Consider the following 18,192-nt stretch of genomic DNA (forward strand, 5'->3'; position numbering starts at 1 on the left):
CTGAAATTGATGACGAGAAGGTAAATATTCAAATTTCTCGTATAAGACAAACTTCTCCACAAAATCTATTTTCAGGTTACAAATCAATTAGAAAAAAATCCATTCATGCCGATTTTCTCATTCCTTTCCTCCTTTTTCTTTTCCTCCTTCATTCAATAGCAATAGCAATAAACTAAGTTTGTCTCAAGGTGGAATGTCCTGTAATGTAATGAACAGAAGAACTCCTATTCAGTTCTTCGTCTTCGTCTTCACCTGTCTTCAAGATCCTAATCTGCGAAATGATGGCAACCACATTTCACCATTCAGTTGCGAATTTCTTTCATCTGAATGTGAAGAGTTTCGTGTGTCTTCTTGAACCATTCGAATGAATTCGCTGGCAGCAATGCAGGAACTCAGCCAACTTGGCGGATATTTTCAAAAACTTGCTGCAGGTATTTGAAAATTTCAAACCGTTAAAAAATGAGCCCTTTTGATTCCGTGACAATTTCTGACGTTTTAAGCTAGACTTTTTTGAAAGAAATTTTTTTAAATAAACTTTAGAATATCTAACTGATTCTGACTCCAATTCAAAATAAAGAAGAGAGATTTTTCTTTGATATAGAACTACATTTTTCGCGTCAAAAAGTTTTTGACTTTTTTTTCTCGTTTTAAGAAACTTGTTATAACCTGAAACATGAATTTGAGTAGCGGACGCCTTGGGACGATCTTTTAAAACATACTAATTTTCTAATTTTCTTTGTGGATTATGTAAGTAAGCGTTGTAGAGTAAGTTACTCCTTTAAAGTAACAAACTATTGTATTATCTCAATAGTCTTGCAGCATCTATTGCTCTCACACCGCATTAGAGCATACAAGTCATTCGAAAATCATTTTTACGTGCAAGGAGATACTGTGCAATTCTTTCCGGCAAGTCGGCAAATTGCCGGAATTGAAATTTCCGGCAAATCGGTAAATTGCCGGGATTGAAAATTTCCGGCAAATCGTGCAAACCGGCTATTTTCCGATTTGCCGAATTTTTCCGAAAAAACGGCAATTGCCGTAAATGTTCGGCAAATTATAGCTTTGCACATTGTTTTTGGAAGTTGCCGGAATTGAAAATTAAAAAACAAAAAAATTTGCCGAACGGCACTTGCTGCTCTCCCCTGATACGTATGTATATCAATTTTTCATTGCTCTCTAAAAAGTGATGTCATTTTCTTGAAGATATTTTTCCCAGAAAGCTCGGAATCAATAATCGAAGCTGACTTTAAACTTAATTTCAAATGAAATTGTGACGTAGAAATTCTGGAACAATAGGGTTGATCACCATTACGAAATAGACTAGGTATGTCATCAATAAGTACGTCAGTTCTTTTTTTGCCTATTTATTCCCCACATGAGCGTCATCTAATACATGCTTACTCTATCAAAAACGAAAAATCGGTAAATATTTATGTGTAGGAGCACTTAGAAATATTAGAAAATCACCCGTACATTACCTGTGTGAGGATTTTCGGATGGTAATCCGGATTTGTCGGTGGGATAACGGGGTTGTGCCAGAGAAAAATGAGGATACCTTATTTTCGCGCTCACTTCAATTCCTATTCCATTTCACATCAACATCAAACATACAAATTCTACCTATTGCTTACAACTATTATCAGTATTTGATTATATGGATATCGATGAAAGAGGTTGATGTACACATGGTCTAATAACGCATGTTGTTTCAGATTTGAGAGTTGTAGTGATAGTTTAAGCGGCGAAACTAAACTTATCGCCATTTTTTTGGAATTTTTTTGAAAAACAATTTCAATGTTTTAGAGGTGTTTACTATATTAGGCAGATAAGCAATTCGGTTAGTTAAAAATTTTTTGGTAGGATTGAGTGAAAACTCTTAAAATTGCCGAAAAAGTAGTATTTGGGTTATTAAGATGCATCAACAGCGATTAGAGCTTGCAGAATATTTGAAGATGGAGTAGCACCAGTGGGGGAAGTGTTAAAAAGTACTCATAGGTGCCAAAATGACAGAATATCATAATAAAAAAAAAACTTTTCAAAAATTTTTTGAAATTTTTTTATTTACTGTCAAAAAGTGACAATTACTCAGTTTTTGCCACTCATAATTTTGGAAGTCGACCAAAAAATTTTTTTTCCTACTTTTTTATACTGCAATTTTGTTTTTATTATTTTTATTAAAACATTGTAGGGGTCGGAACATGCGACATTGCTTTGGATCTCCTTAAAAGCTCTTTTTTTTTTTGGCACTTTGCAAAAATTTGTCCGGAAATTATAAAAAATCTAAAACTTTTTGGAATGTATTATTATTATATTAAGTCGTTCTGGATCATTATAAATGTATTTAGACAAAATCCCCAATGGCGCTACTTCACCTTTAAGCTGAGCCATAAAATGTAGTATGCCAAGCGTTTCCAAAAAGAACAGAAAGAGTGTAAAATTAAAAATTCCAGGCGGATTCGTGATCAACCCATCTTCTTCTTCTTCCTCATCGAACAATTCCTCATCTAACACTTCTTCGTCCAATTTTCTATCTCCATATGAGTATCAAGAATCCTCGACCTCACCACGTGACACTACAGATTCATCTGGTGAATCCTCGTTGTCCTCTTCTGGCTCTTCATCTTCACTGAATGGTTCTTGTAATGTTGCAGCCAAGTTGATCAAGTTCCGCGGGCATAACGTCGCCGCTTTTGACATAAACGGCAAAGAAATGATTTGTTTGCCTCAGGTATGAGCTTTTTTTGTGAAAACGAAATAGTCTAGAAGACATGAGAAGTTTAGGTGTACGAGGTATTTCTCAAAAATATGGTAGGAGGACTTCATACGGTATACACTAAACTCAAACGGTTGTACATTCATCCGATGGTTTGCAATGTAGAACAGGTAAAAATTCTTGTCCACTAACAAATTTTAGAATAATTTGAAAATTCACCTGACTGACAATATTCTAAACCAATTAAATAACCCGTAAAAGAATCTGATGTTTAATCTCTTTTTTAAAGAAAATAAAAATCTCTCATAATCCGCATGCAAATACGGATATTTTATCGTTATCCTTCTATAAAATCTCCACCATCCACGACTTTTAGGTGCGCGCCCTTCGATCACTTGGAGCTATCCAGCCGGGTGTCAACCGATGTAAACTACTCAAGACTTCGGATTTCGAGAAACTCTATGACGATTGTACAAGCACTTGGTGGGCGTTTTTACTTTTTGGGATCATCAGGTGATGAAAGTGTCATATTTCCAAAGTAGCATCAAACTTGGCTTGGAAATTTTGATTTCTGATAACTCTGTCAAGTCAGGCGAATGCTATTACGCTATTACTATGCGCTTAGCTTCATAAGATAGAGGTTTTTTCACTTCCTATTTTCCAAGCTACAGAAGAAACTACGACAAGTTATTTTACTTTGAAAAAAATGGATTTTCCAGTTGGTAGAAGATTGGTTTTTTATGAAGAGTATGATATGGAGAGTTTTAAACCTCCTACCGAAGAAACAACTTCTGACAGGTGATTTCTAAGGTGTTTCACGAGAATTGTTTCCTTATCACTTACATTAGGGATCCCAGCTGAAATGCGGGCCTCACGTCGACGCCGCTGTGTGTGCACAACGGTGTGCGAAAAGCTAATTATTTGGAAGCGGCCGACACATTCGGGGTTCAGCGCGGCACTATACATTCGGATAAATGAGGCGTGATTGACGCCGTGAGGCTGGCGCAGGCGACGTGGCGGCGACCTCATGGGAGCCAGAGGTGGGCAGATATTTTTTCGGATATTTTCTAATAATGAATTTATCAATTAATATTGATGTAGTTATTCTGGAAGAAATGTATCCGAACCAAAGAGTGGGGGGGGGGGGGGGGCCTATTAAGCAACATTTTAATATGATAAAACCTAGAAAAATTCTACAAGTTTTCCTTACCGAGACCTTAAAACTTATTAGCCGAGCAACATCGGATATCGGATATTACGGATATCGGATAATGGACTTGCATATCGTTTATACAGAAAACTTGTAGAATTTTCCTAGGTTTTATCATATTAAAATGTTGCTTAATAGTTACTCTTTTGTTCGGATACATTTCTTCCAGAATAACTACATCAATACTTATTGATAAATTCATTATTAGAAAATATCCGAAAAAAATATCCGCCCACCTCTGATGGGAGCCCTATTGCAAAAAGCGTCCCTCCTGGATGAAGATTTACCAAGGTTAACCCGGTTTTCGTAGAAGTTTAGCATAAAGGATCAAACTTTAAATGATTGACTGCTACTGTTGAGTACGTAGTTTTGGGAAAAAATAGCTCTAGTAAATATATTAGCAAATCATTAGAGCATTAGTTCAGAGATTCAATAGGCACTAATAGTTGAAATTAATGTCCCGAAAACATTGCTCCTGAATTTCAAAAAAATCATTAAATTTAAGAAGTACATCTAAATATTACTAATCCTTCGCTTTCAGTACCCGCCCTGGGCGCCCATCAAAAAGAAGCTTTGATGATTGGAATAACGGCGCAGTAATAATTAAGAAAGATAAAACGGATTCAGGTAAACTTTTCACAGATATACTCGATTAATTCAATTTTTTAGAGCCTGTGAATGGGCCCGTATTCAACCAACTAATGCAACCGCAAATGACGCCTCAACAAATTTTGATGCAACACTTTGTTGCGCTTTCTCAGAAGACGAAAAATAGTTTTGAGAGGTTAGTCGAGTCATTTTCTATTGTTCATAACTTCAGCAATGTTTAGAGCAGATGATGATGATCAAAATCAGAGAGACGCTGATGATATAACGCCATTGAATCTAAGTAAAAGTGGAGGAAATTCTGAGAATGACTCAGATTCTTTAGAAAATATGAGAAAAGAAGATGTGAGGCACACATTTATAGTTTGTTTGCATCCAACCTTAAACATTTTAGTCCTCACCAAACACGTCTGTTAGTGATCGTGGTGGCTCCAACTCAAATTCATTGTCAATGTCAATGGAGGCTGGGAGTAGTAGTAGTAGTGGCAAAAACGATGAAGCTTCTATGATGAATAAAGTAATGTCCTTAATTGAACTTGCTAGCCAACAGTTCAAGCATGAAAGAGAAGAGCTATGGAAAGAGCGAAGTGAGTTTTGGACTATATTCTTCTTGAATAACACATGGTTCATTGCAAGGGTCCTACATTTCCAAACATTTTAAAACTATTCTTGTCACTTATTTCTCAAGACCTGATAACTGTAAAGTATTTTTACTAATCCTACTTTTTTGATCTCCAATGCCTTCCATGACTAATCGTGAATAAGGTTTCAGACAAATCTCTCTTTTTCTGAAATTCCACTCTTTTGAAATGTATTTCAAGTCTAATCCGGTATTTTACTTATTAAGGGAAGCCAAATGAAACCAATATTATTTTGAAACATTTTAATGAATGATATCAGTTTTTTCTTACAATAAGTGAATATGTTTTGAACGGATAGGGCGAATTTTTGATTGATATAACAACAAAAAAAAACTACGTAGCAAAAATAATTCAAAAAATAAGTTTTCAGGCGAAATACAAGTTCTTCGAGAGAGTTTTCACAAGATTGTGCAAGAAGAACGCGATTTGCGCAAAAAGCTCGAAACTCAGAACAAGAAATGCACGGCTTTCGAAAAACGCTACAAATATGTCAAAAAACAACTATTGCTGGCGAATGCGGACCTGAGAAGATATAAGGAAAAGGAGGAGCAGTCTTCGGACGGAAATTCTGTGGAACTTTGAAGCTTTTTTTTTGAAATCAATTCAATTTTTTTCAGAATTACGAACTAAGTATTTTTGTGTAGAAAAAAGCACTAAATAAACTGTCATATGAAATTGCGATTTTGTTGACAAAAAATGGAAGACAATAGAAATTACATTTTCGCGTATTCCGATTCTTTCATCTTCCGATTCCAACCGTTTTTCGTAAGACTCCCATGAGGTCGCCGCAACGGCACCCGCGCCAGCCTGAATTTTTTAAGCATATTTTTCAACAACCAGGAGGATTTTTTCAGCAACCAGGAGGACTCCACAGTGGTAAACTTCTTTCGAGATTTTTAAAAGATCCAGAAATCAAAATTTTGATTTTTTGCGGGCATGAGATGATGGATTATCCTCCCCCAGCCTCCCCACATATTGAATGATCGGAATCTGCGGGGCGCTTCACTGACTGACACAGGAAATAATTCATCATATTTGTTGTGTTGGGATAAGCATTGACAAGATGGATCACAAGTGGCGAACTTTGGTTTTTTAAGACGGCTGATGGGATATCTAGAGTGCGTCGGAAAGTTAACAGTGTATGTTTGACTATTGTTGCTCCCCTGCAACAATAACACTGATTTTCCGCACTTTCAGAATGAATCTGGTCAAAATTTGAATGCATCAAAATTCGACTATTACTGATTACCTCTAAAGTGTTAAAATTCGTTGAATTTTTTTCTGAAAACCAAATATGATTTATTTTGACTACTTGAAAGCGATAAGAATTGGCTTGTGTAATTCGTATATGAACCTTGTTGTGAAAAAATTCCAGATAAAAACTGAAATGGACCTCTCTAAGTACTCGTTAGCTATATCAGAAAGGATCGGAAACTTTTCAAATCAACAAAATTTGTTTCGATCACAACGTGTCTTGTGCACAAAGTCCAACAGGATTGCTTGACCACAACAATATCGTTTTTTTTTCATTATTTTTCCACCAGAAAGATATCAAAAAGCGTGATGGAAAAAAGAAATGCCAACTGTTTTATATCTTCCCAAATTTTCCCCTTCTCTCAATCCACACTTCTCTTTTCTCCTGGATCCATCATTTGCTCAAAGTTTTCCTTTCCATTTGCTCCGGGTGTCCTCATGTCCCATTGACCTGATTTATGGGAGAAATGGAAGAGGGCTTGTTTCTTTATGATACCCAATAAACTTTCTACCCAATGTGTACTTTTTGTTTCTTGTCTCTAAGATGCTTTTACGCACAGCAACTGCCATTTTCTTTTTGTGTTTTAGATTTTTTAAAATTAAGTATTTATTTTAAAACGGTAGGAAGCAAAATTTTAAGCGGCATAACACAAATTGTTTTAACATTTTTTCATAGTATCTTTGCACTAATTTCAAGATTCTTATGCACCAAAAACATTTAGACTTTCGATTTCTAAAAAGTGCTCACAAGTAGGTTGACAATCTAAAACTCTTTTCAAAAACCTGTTTTTTAAAATTTCCTTGGATATTGAATGTCTTCAAAACTTCGAAAGTAGTGCTAAATTGCACTGAAACATTTTTAGGTCGAAAAGTTGAAATGTGGCATTATTTTATATATTGAAATTTCAGATGACAGCTTCACTAATTTTATTACCGGTATTACTAAACATACTCTATCAACCAGCAGGATCATCTCTGCCTACCTTTTCCCCGGGAAACAAGCACCTCTGCGAGGGCTTTGGGTGAGTTGTATTCATTTTTAAAAAGTGTTTCACAAAAACCAGGGCTCCCAACTGAGTGAGGCGCGAAATGCGGGCCTCACGCCGACACGTGTGCTATGTGGCGATAGGTCGCAACAGGTCGACCTAGCCTATCTTTGAGCAACTTCAATGAATAAAGTGTCTACCTCGAAAGAAAATTTGAGTAAATGGATCATGCTAATGTAATTTTTATTTTCAAAACTATGATTGAATTGTTGGTGAAGCTCTGCTGTGAAATAGGCAGGTCGACCTGTTGCCACTTATCGCCACCCTAGTGTGCGCAACGTAGTGCGAAAAAGTCGTTGTTGACGTGTTCGGGGTACCACCCCGCACTATACAGTCGGATACATGCGGCGTGAGTGACGCCGTGAGGCCGGCGCGGGCGCCGTTGCGTAACAGAAACAATAGTGAATGGTTCAGTCTGAAACATTTATGTCTGAGCCAAAATAAATGTTACTAGGAACTTGAAAACGTGCCTGCCTGCCTACTATAAAAATCTTGCAGGTTTAACTGGGCTGCAGAGATCAGGTGCCTACGAGATATAATCAACGATTGCGAAGAAGGAACACAAGAGAAGAGTAGAGGTGGACGATCCCTACAACGGTCTGAATTCCCAACAGACAACACTCCCCAAGCAGATTACGGCAACCCATACTCCTACCCACGTCCGTATAGTCGAACATACCATCGCAACTCGATAAGTCCTATCAGACCGCCAGTTCCAATGCCGATTCCACAAATTTCACAAGGATGTAACTGTAATCACGACATTGAAGCATTAGAGGCGAAGTTCGACAAAAAGTTATATGAAGTGAAGATGCATGCACAGTATGAGACGGAGAAGGGGGTTGGAGACCTTCGAAAACAATTTGAAACCGATCTTAGAGAATATGAAAGGATTACAACGAAGGATATCGTCGAGATTAAGGTTTGCTAAATTTAGTTGGGTTGTTTCTTGAAAATTTAAATTGAGAACTGATTCACAAAATGAATTCGAACAAACCGTGTTTGAGCTAGCATGGTGAGTGGATTTACTTAGTCTCAAACTTTGGAATAACACCTACTCGGCAGTTTGGTTCTCCTGTTCCTCACCCTTTTTTCACCTATCTTTCACCCTTTTTTCGCCTAGATTATATCGGCGAAATATAGCAGTGGAAGTGCGAAAGAAAGGTGAAGAAGTGCGAAAGATAGGAGAACCAAATTGCCGAGTATGTCATTTGAAAGAGGCCTTTTTTTGGTCCCTACGAAAATTTTAAAGGCAGAGGAGCACTTTGAACTGAATAAAAGTCGATCTGAAATTACAATCAGTCCATTTCTTCACAGCTTTAAAGGCTTGTAAAGTTGCTCCAAATAATAATTTTTGAAAATTTTTATGATTTTTAGGCTATTTCAAGGTAGACAAGTATTCTGGAAGCTTTTGGGAATTTGTATTCTTTTGGAAAAAAAGGAAAAATCCCTTGATGGAGTTGGGTGAAAAAATTTCAGATGTTTTCAAAAAAATAAAATTTTTTTTTAAATTCCGATTAATTTCAGGCCCCCTAAACATCCTAGAAATCTTCGAAAAATCTGAAACAAATCACATTTGGAGCCACTTTACGGGCCTCGAAAGTTATGAAAAAATGCACAGAAAGTTTTTCAGAGCGATTTTTTTCTACTCTGTCACTAAATTATTCTTATTGGTCACCTAAGATAGACTAGGAATTTTGCCTGATGCTCAAACCTTATCAGACTATTTATTGCGTTTAGTTAAAAATCGATACATTTTAAATTTTTCAACACATTGTAAAAATTCAATATTATAACTTAAGTTTCTACTATAATATACTTAGATATATTTATGGTACCATTCCAAACCAAAACACAATATATCAGCTTACTTGGAATCTGTGTTTTAAACTTATTCAAGCGCACTAAATTAATTAGCCGAAATACGAAAAATAACACTTTGGATAACAAACGTAGTGATAACACCGACGCAAGCAAAAAAAAGCGAAAGTTGATAACTAAAGGGATTTAAACATTCAGAGGCACCTCGACTATTTGCAAGCACCTCGAATAACAAATAACGATTTGGAGTACTTTTTTATTCAGGTTAGTTTAGAATCAATTCGAGAATTTTTGGATTTCCGTTGACGTTAAACCCAATATTGATAGTTTGAACTATAGTAGCTAACAATAAACACTCTCTTCCAGCGTGAAGAAAGTTGGTACACCGCATCTGAGAAGTGCATTGGATATGGTGCACACCTGGCATCCATCCACTCGCGACTTGAGCTCGGATTTGTTCAGCGACTTGTGCCTGTAAATCAAACTGCGTGGATTGGAGTTAATGATATACAGAAAGAAAATGTATTCAGGAATTCTGACGGGACGCCTGTCGATTTTTATAAATGGGGAAAAAGTTAGTTTTTAAAAAATTCAACTTTGTAGGTTAAGTTTGGAAACATTAAAAAAAGTTAAATTACCGTGCTCACTGTAGAACCACCGTTGCTGAAACTTTTTCAAATTGACAAGGTTTATTATCCTTTTTAAACAAAATATAAGGAATGATCAATTAAAAGATTATAACCTCCTTGCCTACTAAATAACTTTTCAAAATCAAGTTTTTAAAAGTTGTACGCAGGGATGTGCGGCAATCGGAATTCAAAATTTCCAATTTGTTCGGCAATTGCCGAAATTGCTGATTGCCGGACATTTTCGGCAATTTTCAAACCTAATTATATGTTAGAAATTGAAAAAATTTCACCTTGTTTTTTAGTATTCGGTTAGTAATTTTCTAAAAGAAAGTGATCAATCCTTAGAGGATTACACCATTTTGAGCATGAAAATAGAAAATTGTTCACAATTGCCGCACAACCCTGATTGTACGGTCAAAACAATGATAACTTGCAGAACAACCGGATAACCAGGAACACAACGAGAATTGTGTAGAAGTTGATCACAGTGGGCAGTGGACCGATAAACTATGCATTATTACTAGGCCATTTGTATGCAAGAAAAAAATTTAATTGTTATTTATATTACCAAAAAAATTTAAATGATAAAAATTCAGCCTGACATCAGAGATTTTTTTTTAGGTGACTAGGAATTCGGCTTCGAAGTGTTACAGACTCTTTTCTTCATAAAATACTAGTGGAAACACTTTTCTTCATAAAATACCTACTTTTTCCAATACCTTTCAGCTTGGACTGTTTGCCGACCAGGGGTGTGCGGCAAATCTTGTTTTTCAATATTTGCCGAGCACGGCAAACTCAGCAAATTTGCCGAAAATTTTCGGTTTGTCTAAAGTTTTTGCCAATTTGCCGAACTTCTTTAATGCACTTTTCCGTGAGAAATTTGGCCAAGCGTAGATCACAATTATTTTAATTACAATAAAATTTTTGTGGGAAACTTATACATGGGTTTTTACTGAAATCGCACCGTAAAATTTTGTGCTAGTTTTCAAAGTTCTGACGGCGACTCGAATCACTATACATCAATATGAAACTGTAATTTCAAAAAAAAAACACCCAAGAAGAGGACAGTGTATAACTTTCACTGCAATACCAACCGATAGAAAGTGATTTTGATCCCAATTATTTTTGAAATTACAGTTTCGGCTCGATGTACCAATGAGATAGCACTGGGTAAACTAGTTTTAGAAGTTCTGACGGCGACTCCAATCACTATACAACAATATGAAACTGTAATTTCAAAAAAAAAAAGACACCCAAGAAAAGAACAGTGTGTAACTGAAAGTTTATGATTTTTTCAAAGAGTACAGTTTAAGCTAATGTTCAAAGTTCTAATGACATCACCAACCATCAAAATACATCAAAACACAACTGTTGCCAGAAGGGTCATGAACAGTTCACAAGTGAATAGTATTCTAAGCAGACCTTCCCCCGAGTTAGCTGAAAAACAGAAGGAGCTGCCCAGGAAAAAACGAGTGGAATTGCCCAGAATTAGATATGGTTGATCAATTATGATACCTGCCTACACGGCAAAATTAACAGAGAATAATCCAACTGTATGCGGAAAGTGTGAAGAAAATGAGATAATGTTTTCCATTTTTGAATATTTAAACTTCAGTGGAACCAGGATTCCAGCCACTCTCGACTGTGCCCTCCGCATTTCCATATAGAGCAAATGCTCATTGTATTCTGCTTGGCATCCTCCAACGCCTCAGAGATTGAGCCCACCAGCAAGTTACAAAATGACCCAGTGTGGTATGTACTCCCGATATTTTTGATTAAACCCACCGCGGCAATGTAATTTCCAAGAGTTCCACCACGAGTGTCCTCAATGAGAATTCCAATCGCTTGACGTGGCAACTCGTCCCATCTTCCAATAACGGCTCCTTCAAGACGACGGCAATTTCCATGCGGAGCAAGTGTTCTAAGGAATTCCAGAAATCTTCTCATTGTAGAAATTGTTTATGGAGCTGAAACAGATAACAAAATTATTTCAAATTCAACAAGCTGAAACTTACTGTAATTATTCGGGAGATTCAATGAATAGAGTTCTCTTCGGACCACATCGACAACAGTCGCCATTAACCAGTGCGCCTGTTTTTCAATTCTTTCATTGAAATTGTAAACTTGAAGGTTTCTGTACTGATGGGAAGGAATGTCGCCAAAATCTCATATGGTGCATTGGAGCCATCGGAGTGGTCAAATGGGAGACTTGTCAACAGATAGATATGTCCTCCTAAATGAAAAATTGTCAAAATCTGGCAGAAGACACAGGCGCAATACCTCAAACACGAATATCTGATGTTTTCGTATCCGTTGGCTTAATCGGAACTTCTCTTAGTCATGTGAGCTGGTGCTTGTACTGGCATCAGGTGGTGGTCACTGAAAGTAAATGAAATCTCTGTCGGAATAAGTGAGGAAAAACGAAACATGTTTGCAACTTTGCAAAGCTACAAAAAATTATTTCGATAAACAGTTTTCAATCATGGAAAAAGAAAGGAACAGAAAAGATGAAAACGACGAGGATTTGAAAGCAAAAAACGATTAAAAAAAAACTCTGCACCGCAAGAATTATCGAACGGTTCGCAGACAACACTCTATTGTGAGAGACGCAGAGGGCGGAAGGAAGAGGACCATGTTGCGCAGTGATCACAACACAGCGGGCGCTGTGCCAAGTATCATTCCGGATGACGGTCTGTGTGTGTAGGTTAGACGACCAGAGTAAAAAACAATGCAAGAGACGTTTGTTTTTGTAGATCACGAGTAGATCACAATGAATTTGTAGATCACAATAAGAATTTCTTTATTTTAATTTTGATGATTAGCTTTAAAACAAATTCTCAAAAACAAAAAACTACTGATACTTATTCAAAAATTTTTTTATATGCTCATTAACCATCTCAGGTTCATCCTGTTGAACCCAATGTGAAGCTCCTTCGATTTTCTTCATTGTTCCTTGTTTGAGGGTCTGTAACATAAAATAATTATTGAAATCCTTACAGAACTTCTCACGTTCAAACTATCCACGGCTGCTTCAATGTCCAATGCTCCGTCCGCAGTTCCCCAGATGATAAGTGTGGGCATCTGAAATTTGGAATGAAGGTCAGTTGAAGTTTCTTTCATTATATACAGCGTGCCAACCAGTGCTGTGCGGCTCTTGAAAAAAGTCGGCTCTCGGCTTGCGCCGAGAGCCAAGTCGAAATTTTTTTTCGGCTCTCGGCTCGCGCCGAGAGCCGAGAGCCGCACAGCACTGGTGTCAACCTTCATAGACTTTCTTCAGCCTTGATTGAGGGTCTCAAGCAAGGGTGTGCGGCAAATTTGCCAAATATGAGAAGGACGGCAAATTTCAAAAAAGTGTATTTGCCGAATTTGCCGAACTGGGCAAATTTTGAAATTTGCCGCACACACCACAAACTGGATTTTAAAAATTTAACTGAAACTATTGATTTTGTTCAACACGCCTCTGGTATCATGAGCATTTTCATCAAAGAAACATACTTTATCTTGTTCACCGTCTCAGAAAACTCATATCTGTGAATTTTTATCTCTATAAAAAGTCTATAAATTCAAAATTCCAATTCAAGACGTCTCGTTTTTTCCAGATTCTTTGCTACAGTTACTGTTATTTTGAATGAATGGCGGTTATAGAATTTTTTGTGTTGAACAGAATGAAATGCGTTGCTTCTAGTAAAAATGGCCTAAATTTAAAAAAATTGGGCGACCATATAACAAACCGTACCTCCAACACTAAATCAGCCTGTTGCTTCTTTGCATTAAAAATATTTCGATAGTAGTTAATAGGATATTTGAATGAGGCTCCATTCATTGAAAATGAATACTTCCATGCTTCCAAATCCTCATCCGTGAAGTTCTTGTTGTTTTGTATTCCAATTTCTTTGGCTCTAAAGCAGAGCTCCAACATTTTCATATCATCAGCCGAACACAGCATTTCTGGTATTTTCTCGTTTTGGTAGAAGAACATGTACCTAAAGTTGTAAATGATATGTTGCACTCATCAGAATACTCACCAGCTTTTTCTGAACTGTGACCAGCTGGTATAAATTCGTTTTCTAAAAGACCCGGGTCTTGGAATGTTGCAACAAATCAACTTATCCACCATCTCTGGATACTGTTCCGCGAATTGCCACGCAACAAGACCTCCCCAGTCATGAGCAACTACAATAGCTTTGTCATAACCAAGACCTTCAATGACATCTCGAATATCTCCAGTTAGCTCATCAATTGAATAATTATCCACGTGTTTTGGCTTATCGGAAAGATTGTAGCCACGTTGATCGATTGCCACACATCTGGAATTTAACGTTATAAATCTTACACGCATCGATAGTTTTGGTAACATAGCTAGACAGTTTTTATAAATTCCAACAAAAATTGTTTTCAAAAATCGCAAGTATTTAAAAAAGTTTCATATTTTCAAAATGTTCACAAAAATTTTTACACAATTTTCAAAATGATGCAATTTGGCAAGGTTTGAAGGTTTTCATTAATTGTTCAGCTCAAAACGTAGTAAATTTCTTTTGTTGCAAACATCAGTAGATGAAATAACAATAACCTTGTTACCGTGCCGTGGGGACCTTTTGTGGTAAGTCCAAGCATTTAAACGCAGCGACTGATTCTTAATAATTTTATTTTAAATTCCGTCTTTTTTACGTTTCGATTTTTAATTAATAATCTTGATAACCAACACCTCCCCTCGTTGAAATGGATACTTTTTCAGATTGATCTCGCATCGTTGAACATCGAAATTTATCCATGATAGTAAATTTAATCTGGTGTCAAACCTCAAAGAGCGTTTGACGGCGTTGAGCGATTATGACTCGTGTTCTACTCCGTGCTCCGTGCTCCGTGCTCCGTGCTCCGTGCTCCGTGCCCCGAGAAAATTAGTAGAGTTAGTGAATCTGACAAAGTTGAATGTCCAAGTGAGGTGGTTTTCCGGAGTCCAACAATGACAAATGATAGTAAGATTTGTGAAGAGAGTGGTGTTGAAGAGAAGATTAGACAAGTTAGGAAAGTTTGAAGATGTAGATAGTGCCTCAAGTTTTGAGTCATAATCGAAAAAAAACGCCCTTGGAGGTTTGACACCAGAAGAAGTGCATCTGGAACGTCGAAAACTGTCATGGATGAAGATCGATGTTCAACGATGCGAGATCAAAATGAAGCTAACAAGTACCAATTTCAACAAGGGGAAAATATGCAACATATTCTTGATTTAACTACATTAATAAACCTATAATCGAATATTGCTCAGTCGTCTACTCTCCCTCTCCTAACTCTAAACTCTCTGCTCATCTTGAAAAGCCTCTTAGATCATTCTCTCGACAAGTATTACAAAGATGCAATATCTCATTTACTTCTTATGAAAACCGTCTTCTAATTCTTAATATCTACTCGATTCGTCATCGAAGGCTTAAGGCAAAGCTTCTACTTCTTTATAAATTCATAAGCGGTACCTCTTACTTCCCAAATCTAAACGATCTGATCAGAATTACAGAGTCTAAAAGAAGGCCTATGATTATTATTTGTACAAAACCAAAAATTACTGATTTTTTCACCTCAACCGTCCCCGTCTGGAATGCTATTTTTCATAATACTCCCCATTTCCTTTCTCCCCGTGAATTTGTTAAAGTTATTGATTCCTCCATAACACGGTTCTGAATAATTTTGTTTGACGGTTATAATTAATTCTATGATCTCTAATTTCCCTAAAAGTCTTTTTTTTCCCTTTCTTCTCTCAATGCCGGTCTATTTTTTTCCTCTCTTTGCCGGACTCGTGAGGGTCCCGACTTTTTTATTGTTTTGATTAACTTTGATTAAACAATAAATTCACTTGTGGGTCATCCTCAACCGTGATTCCACTAGACTCGAAGTCTTTCTCAACAGTAATTTTTTTTTTAAAGCACCTGTATTTATCTGCAAATTCTTTCAACTGAAATCTCCAAGAATACCAAAACTCGGGGTATCCATGAATAAATAGCATTAATGGTTTGTCATCGGATCCAGTTTGGACATAATGAAGCCGCACTTTCTGCAATTTTTCATAGTGCAAAATTTAAAAAAAACTATTTTTTACCTTTAACTTGATGTACCTGCTGTCCCATCCTTCCAAAACGTTTGGCTTCTCCCGCTGCTTTTTCTCAAACAATGATCTTCCTTTAACCGCAAATCCCAGGAATAGAATTGCCGAGAATTTGACAAAATAATAAAATTGTAAGAGGCGGACGAGTATTCTATAGAGAAACATTGTCAAGTAATAAGAAAACGAACCGAACGCAAGGTCGTGACGGGAGAGAGGAAGACTACAATTTATCGGCCGACACAGACACAAAAAGTAAAGAAGATAACCAATAATTTTGTAATTGGGACAATTACATGTAGTGTGGCACACAAACTTCTTGTATTTAGAAAATTTGTTCAAACATTGTATGTATATACTTTCAAACAACATTTGGTCAGTTTTTAGAATGCGATCATTTATTTTCTAGTGTCATTTCACATCCTATACTTAAATATTTTGTGTAAGCGTGTTGGCTTGCAAAACAAGGAAAAACAACAAATATTTAAATCCTTTTGTGGATTTCGAGCTGGTGGTTTTAATATGCACCCACATTTTACAGCGCCTTCTTTGTTATTCTTTCATGTCTACATTATCCCAACTCCGGAGTTAGCTCAAAATTTCCTTTGATCTCCTGAACTTTGAAGCTGAAGCCACAGACACATTCTATTTTTGGTTTTCATTTTCATATTTTGCTCTGACTACAAATTTACGTCTTTGTTTTTCTGGTTTTTCCGGTTGCTTGGCAACAATTGCAATCGCTTATTTGTGTTCAATAACATAAAGTCATACAAACGGAAATCGAAGAAAAATTAATGAAGAAATGTAAAATTGAATATTTATTTTTTATAATTGAATCAACCAGGAGCTTTGTCGAATGTTGATTAATTTTGGCAAGCAGCCTTTTGGATAAATGATTCATTAACTTTAAAATATAAACGAAAAAAACTGTTCCTACGTTGAGAGTACTCCGCTTTGAAAATTATGAAACTACAGTAGTTTGTGACTAGGTACATCTTGTGACATACTGTTGCACAACATTGCATCAAGAGTGGACTATATAAACTGAACTCATTTGAAGAAAATCTTTCACATTTTGTATTCTCAGTCTTCAAATGGATCATATGATTTTCTAACAAGTCGCCCTTTCGACGTCCTGTCAATGCAATGTGTGATCAAAAAGGTTAGTCAGAAATACATTTTATTGAACAGGGTAAACATTGGAAAAAAGCGAAGATTACTCAGAAAACTCCGCTTATCAATCTTCAATTCTTATCAAATGACGTTATGAAGAATTGAAGCAAAAGTCCAATGTGCGATTGTTTAAATGGAATGTATATGTTCTATGAAGTTGTTATTATACCTATGTGTTAAATTCAAATATCGAAAATAAGCAAATGTTAATAAATTTGCTCATAGAACGCACAAGTAATGAGTTCACACCATATCTTGTCTGTATATAAAAATTCACAATGTATTTGAATAAATTATGTCGTACTTGATAAGTAGTGACGTCGGTTGTGATATAAATGCTTGATTAATTTTTGTTTGAATCACAATAATAGTTATTTTTCATACATTTCTCTGGGACGGTACGGGAACAATTTTTTACATGTACTTCAGGTATTTTTGAGAAGCTAACAATTTTCCATATCTAATTGGAAATCAATCATCATCAATTGTGACCTCCTGCAATCCAGTTTTTGTTCAATTAGAGATGCTTCATGAATTTTGTCAATGTGAATCAGAATACTTTCATACTATTTATACTTTTGTACCGATGATCACCATCTGAGTAACCCAACGATGGGTCAGAATGTGTGTTTCAGTTCCTTGATCTTTTGGTTGTGGTCTGAATCAACACATATTCCTCTCCACACTTCGTTCACATTGTTGGTCGGCTGTGTCGGTCGGCGCACGCTCACTGTCCTATTCAAACACACTCTGCCATCCCTAATCCTCTTGCGACACACAGTGTCTTGTCGACCCCCGTCGTCTGTCTCCGACTGGGTGACATCATGTGAAATCTTGCCAAATGTTGTGCAATAGTGGGTGGAGCGTCCGCTCTAACGTGGTTTTTGGGTTTTCTCTGCCTCATTCTTTCGTTTTGACAAATTGTCCATTGGTGACTTTTTGTTTTTTTTTTCTATTTTGCTTACGGGAATCGATTGTTTTGACATGCTTTTGCCTAAACGGTGGTAT

General features: G+C 36.5%; 3 protein-coding genes, 1 long non-coding RNA gene and 2 other non-coding genes across 7 annotated transcripts; 4 read left to right on the top strand and 2 right to left on the bottom strand.

Annotated features, from left to right (window-relative positions):
• Positions 1–256: 256 nt before the first annotated feature.
• dac-1 (Dachshund homolog dac-1) lies at positions 257–5,842 on the top strand. 2 transcript variants are annotated; one of them, NM_001025958.4, is made up of 9 exons: positions 257–431; positions 2,451–2,728; positions 2,782–2,883; positions 3,090–3,196; positions 4,465–4,550; positions 4,593–4,707; positions 4,754–4,874; positions 4,924–5,116; positions 5,541–5,842. In NM_001025958.4, exons 1-9 carry the CDS (start codon positions 383–385, stop codon positions 5,750–5,752), a joined length of 1,263 nt encoding a protein of 420 aa, NP_001021129.1. In that variant the 5' UTR covers positions 257–382; the 3' UTR covers positions 5,753–5,842. The 2 variants fall into 2 exon arrangements, with proteins under 2 accessions (NP_001021129.1, NP_001021130.1); NM_001025959.5 differs by lacking the exon at positions 257–431 and adding an exon at positions 1,582–1,673 and having other exon boundaries at positions 5,541–5,811.
• On the bottom strand, positions 5,161–5,181 carry 21ur-9579. Its single transcript, NR_052053.1, has one exon.
• A 1,491-nt stretch (positions 5,843–7,333) lies between the features above and the next one.
• On the top strand, positions 7,334–10,520 carry clec-149 (C-type lectin domain-containing protein; the record flags this gene model as incomplete). Its single annotated transcript, NM_064866.5, has 5 exons — positions 7,334–7,446; positions 7,969–8,392; positions 9,490–9,555; positions 9,658–9,865; positions 10,357–10,520. 5 exons carry the CDS (start codon positions 7,334–7,336, stop codon positions 10,470–10,472), a joined length of 927 nt encoding a protein of 308 aa, NP_497267.2. The 3' UTR covers positions 10,473–10,520.
• A 2,184-nt stretch (positions 10,521–12,704) lies between these two features.
• On the bottom strand, positions 12,705–16,389 carry ceeh-1 (Epoxide hydrolase 1). The gene is made up of 6 exons (NM_064867.7): positions 16,009–16,389; positions 15,839–15,963; positions 13,946–14,227; positions 13,657–13,903; positions 12,930–13,001; positions 12,705–12,885 (listed from the first exon to the last, which is right to left on the bottom strand). The coding sequence occupies exons 1-6, from the start codon at positions 16,381–16,383 to the stop codon at positions 12,772–12,774; spliced, it is 1,215 nt and encodes a 404-aa protein (NP_497268.1). The 5' UTR covers positions 16,384–16,389; the 3' UTR covers positions 12,705–12,771.
• A 706-nt stretch (positions 16,390–17,095) lies between these two features.
• linc-37 lies at positions 17,096–17,459 on the top strand. Its single transcript, NR_101783.1, has 2 exons — positions 17,096–17,173; positions 17,236–17,459. It is a non-coding gene; the product is annotated as a long non-coding RNA linc-37 (long non-coding RNA).
• Positions 17,460–17,546: 87 nt separating this feature from the next.
• Positions 17,547–17,721, top strand: K02F3.15. Its single transcript, NR_101784.1, has one exon. It is a non-coding gene; the product is annotated as a small nucleolar RNA K02F3.15 (small nucleolar RNA).
• The last annotated feature ends 471 nt before the right edge of the window (positions 17,722–18,192 follow it).

Source organism: Caenorhabditis elegans, chromosome III (genome assembly GCF_000002985.6).
Source record: "Caenorhabditis elegans chromosome III".
In the NCBI taxonomy this organism is placed as follows: domain Eukaryota; kingdom Metazoa; phylum Nematoda; class Chromadorea; order Rhabditida; family Rhabditidae; genus Caenorhabditis; species Caenorhabditis elegans.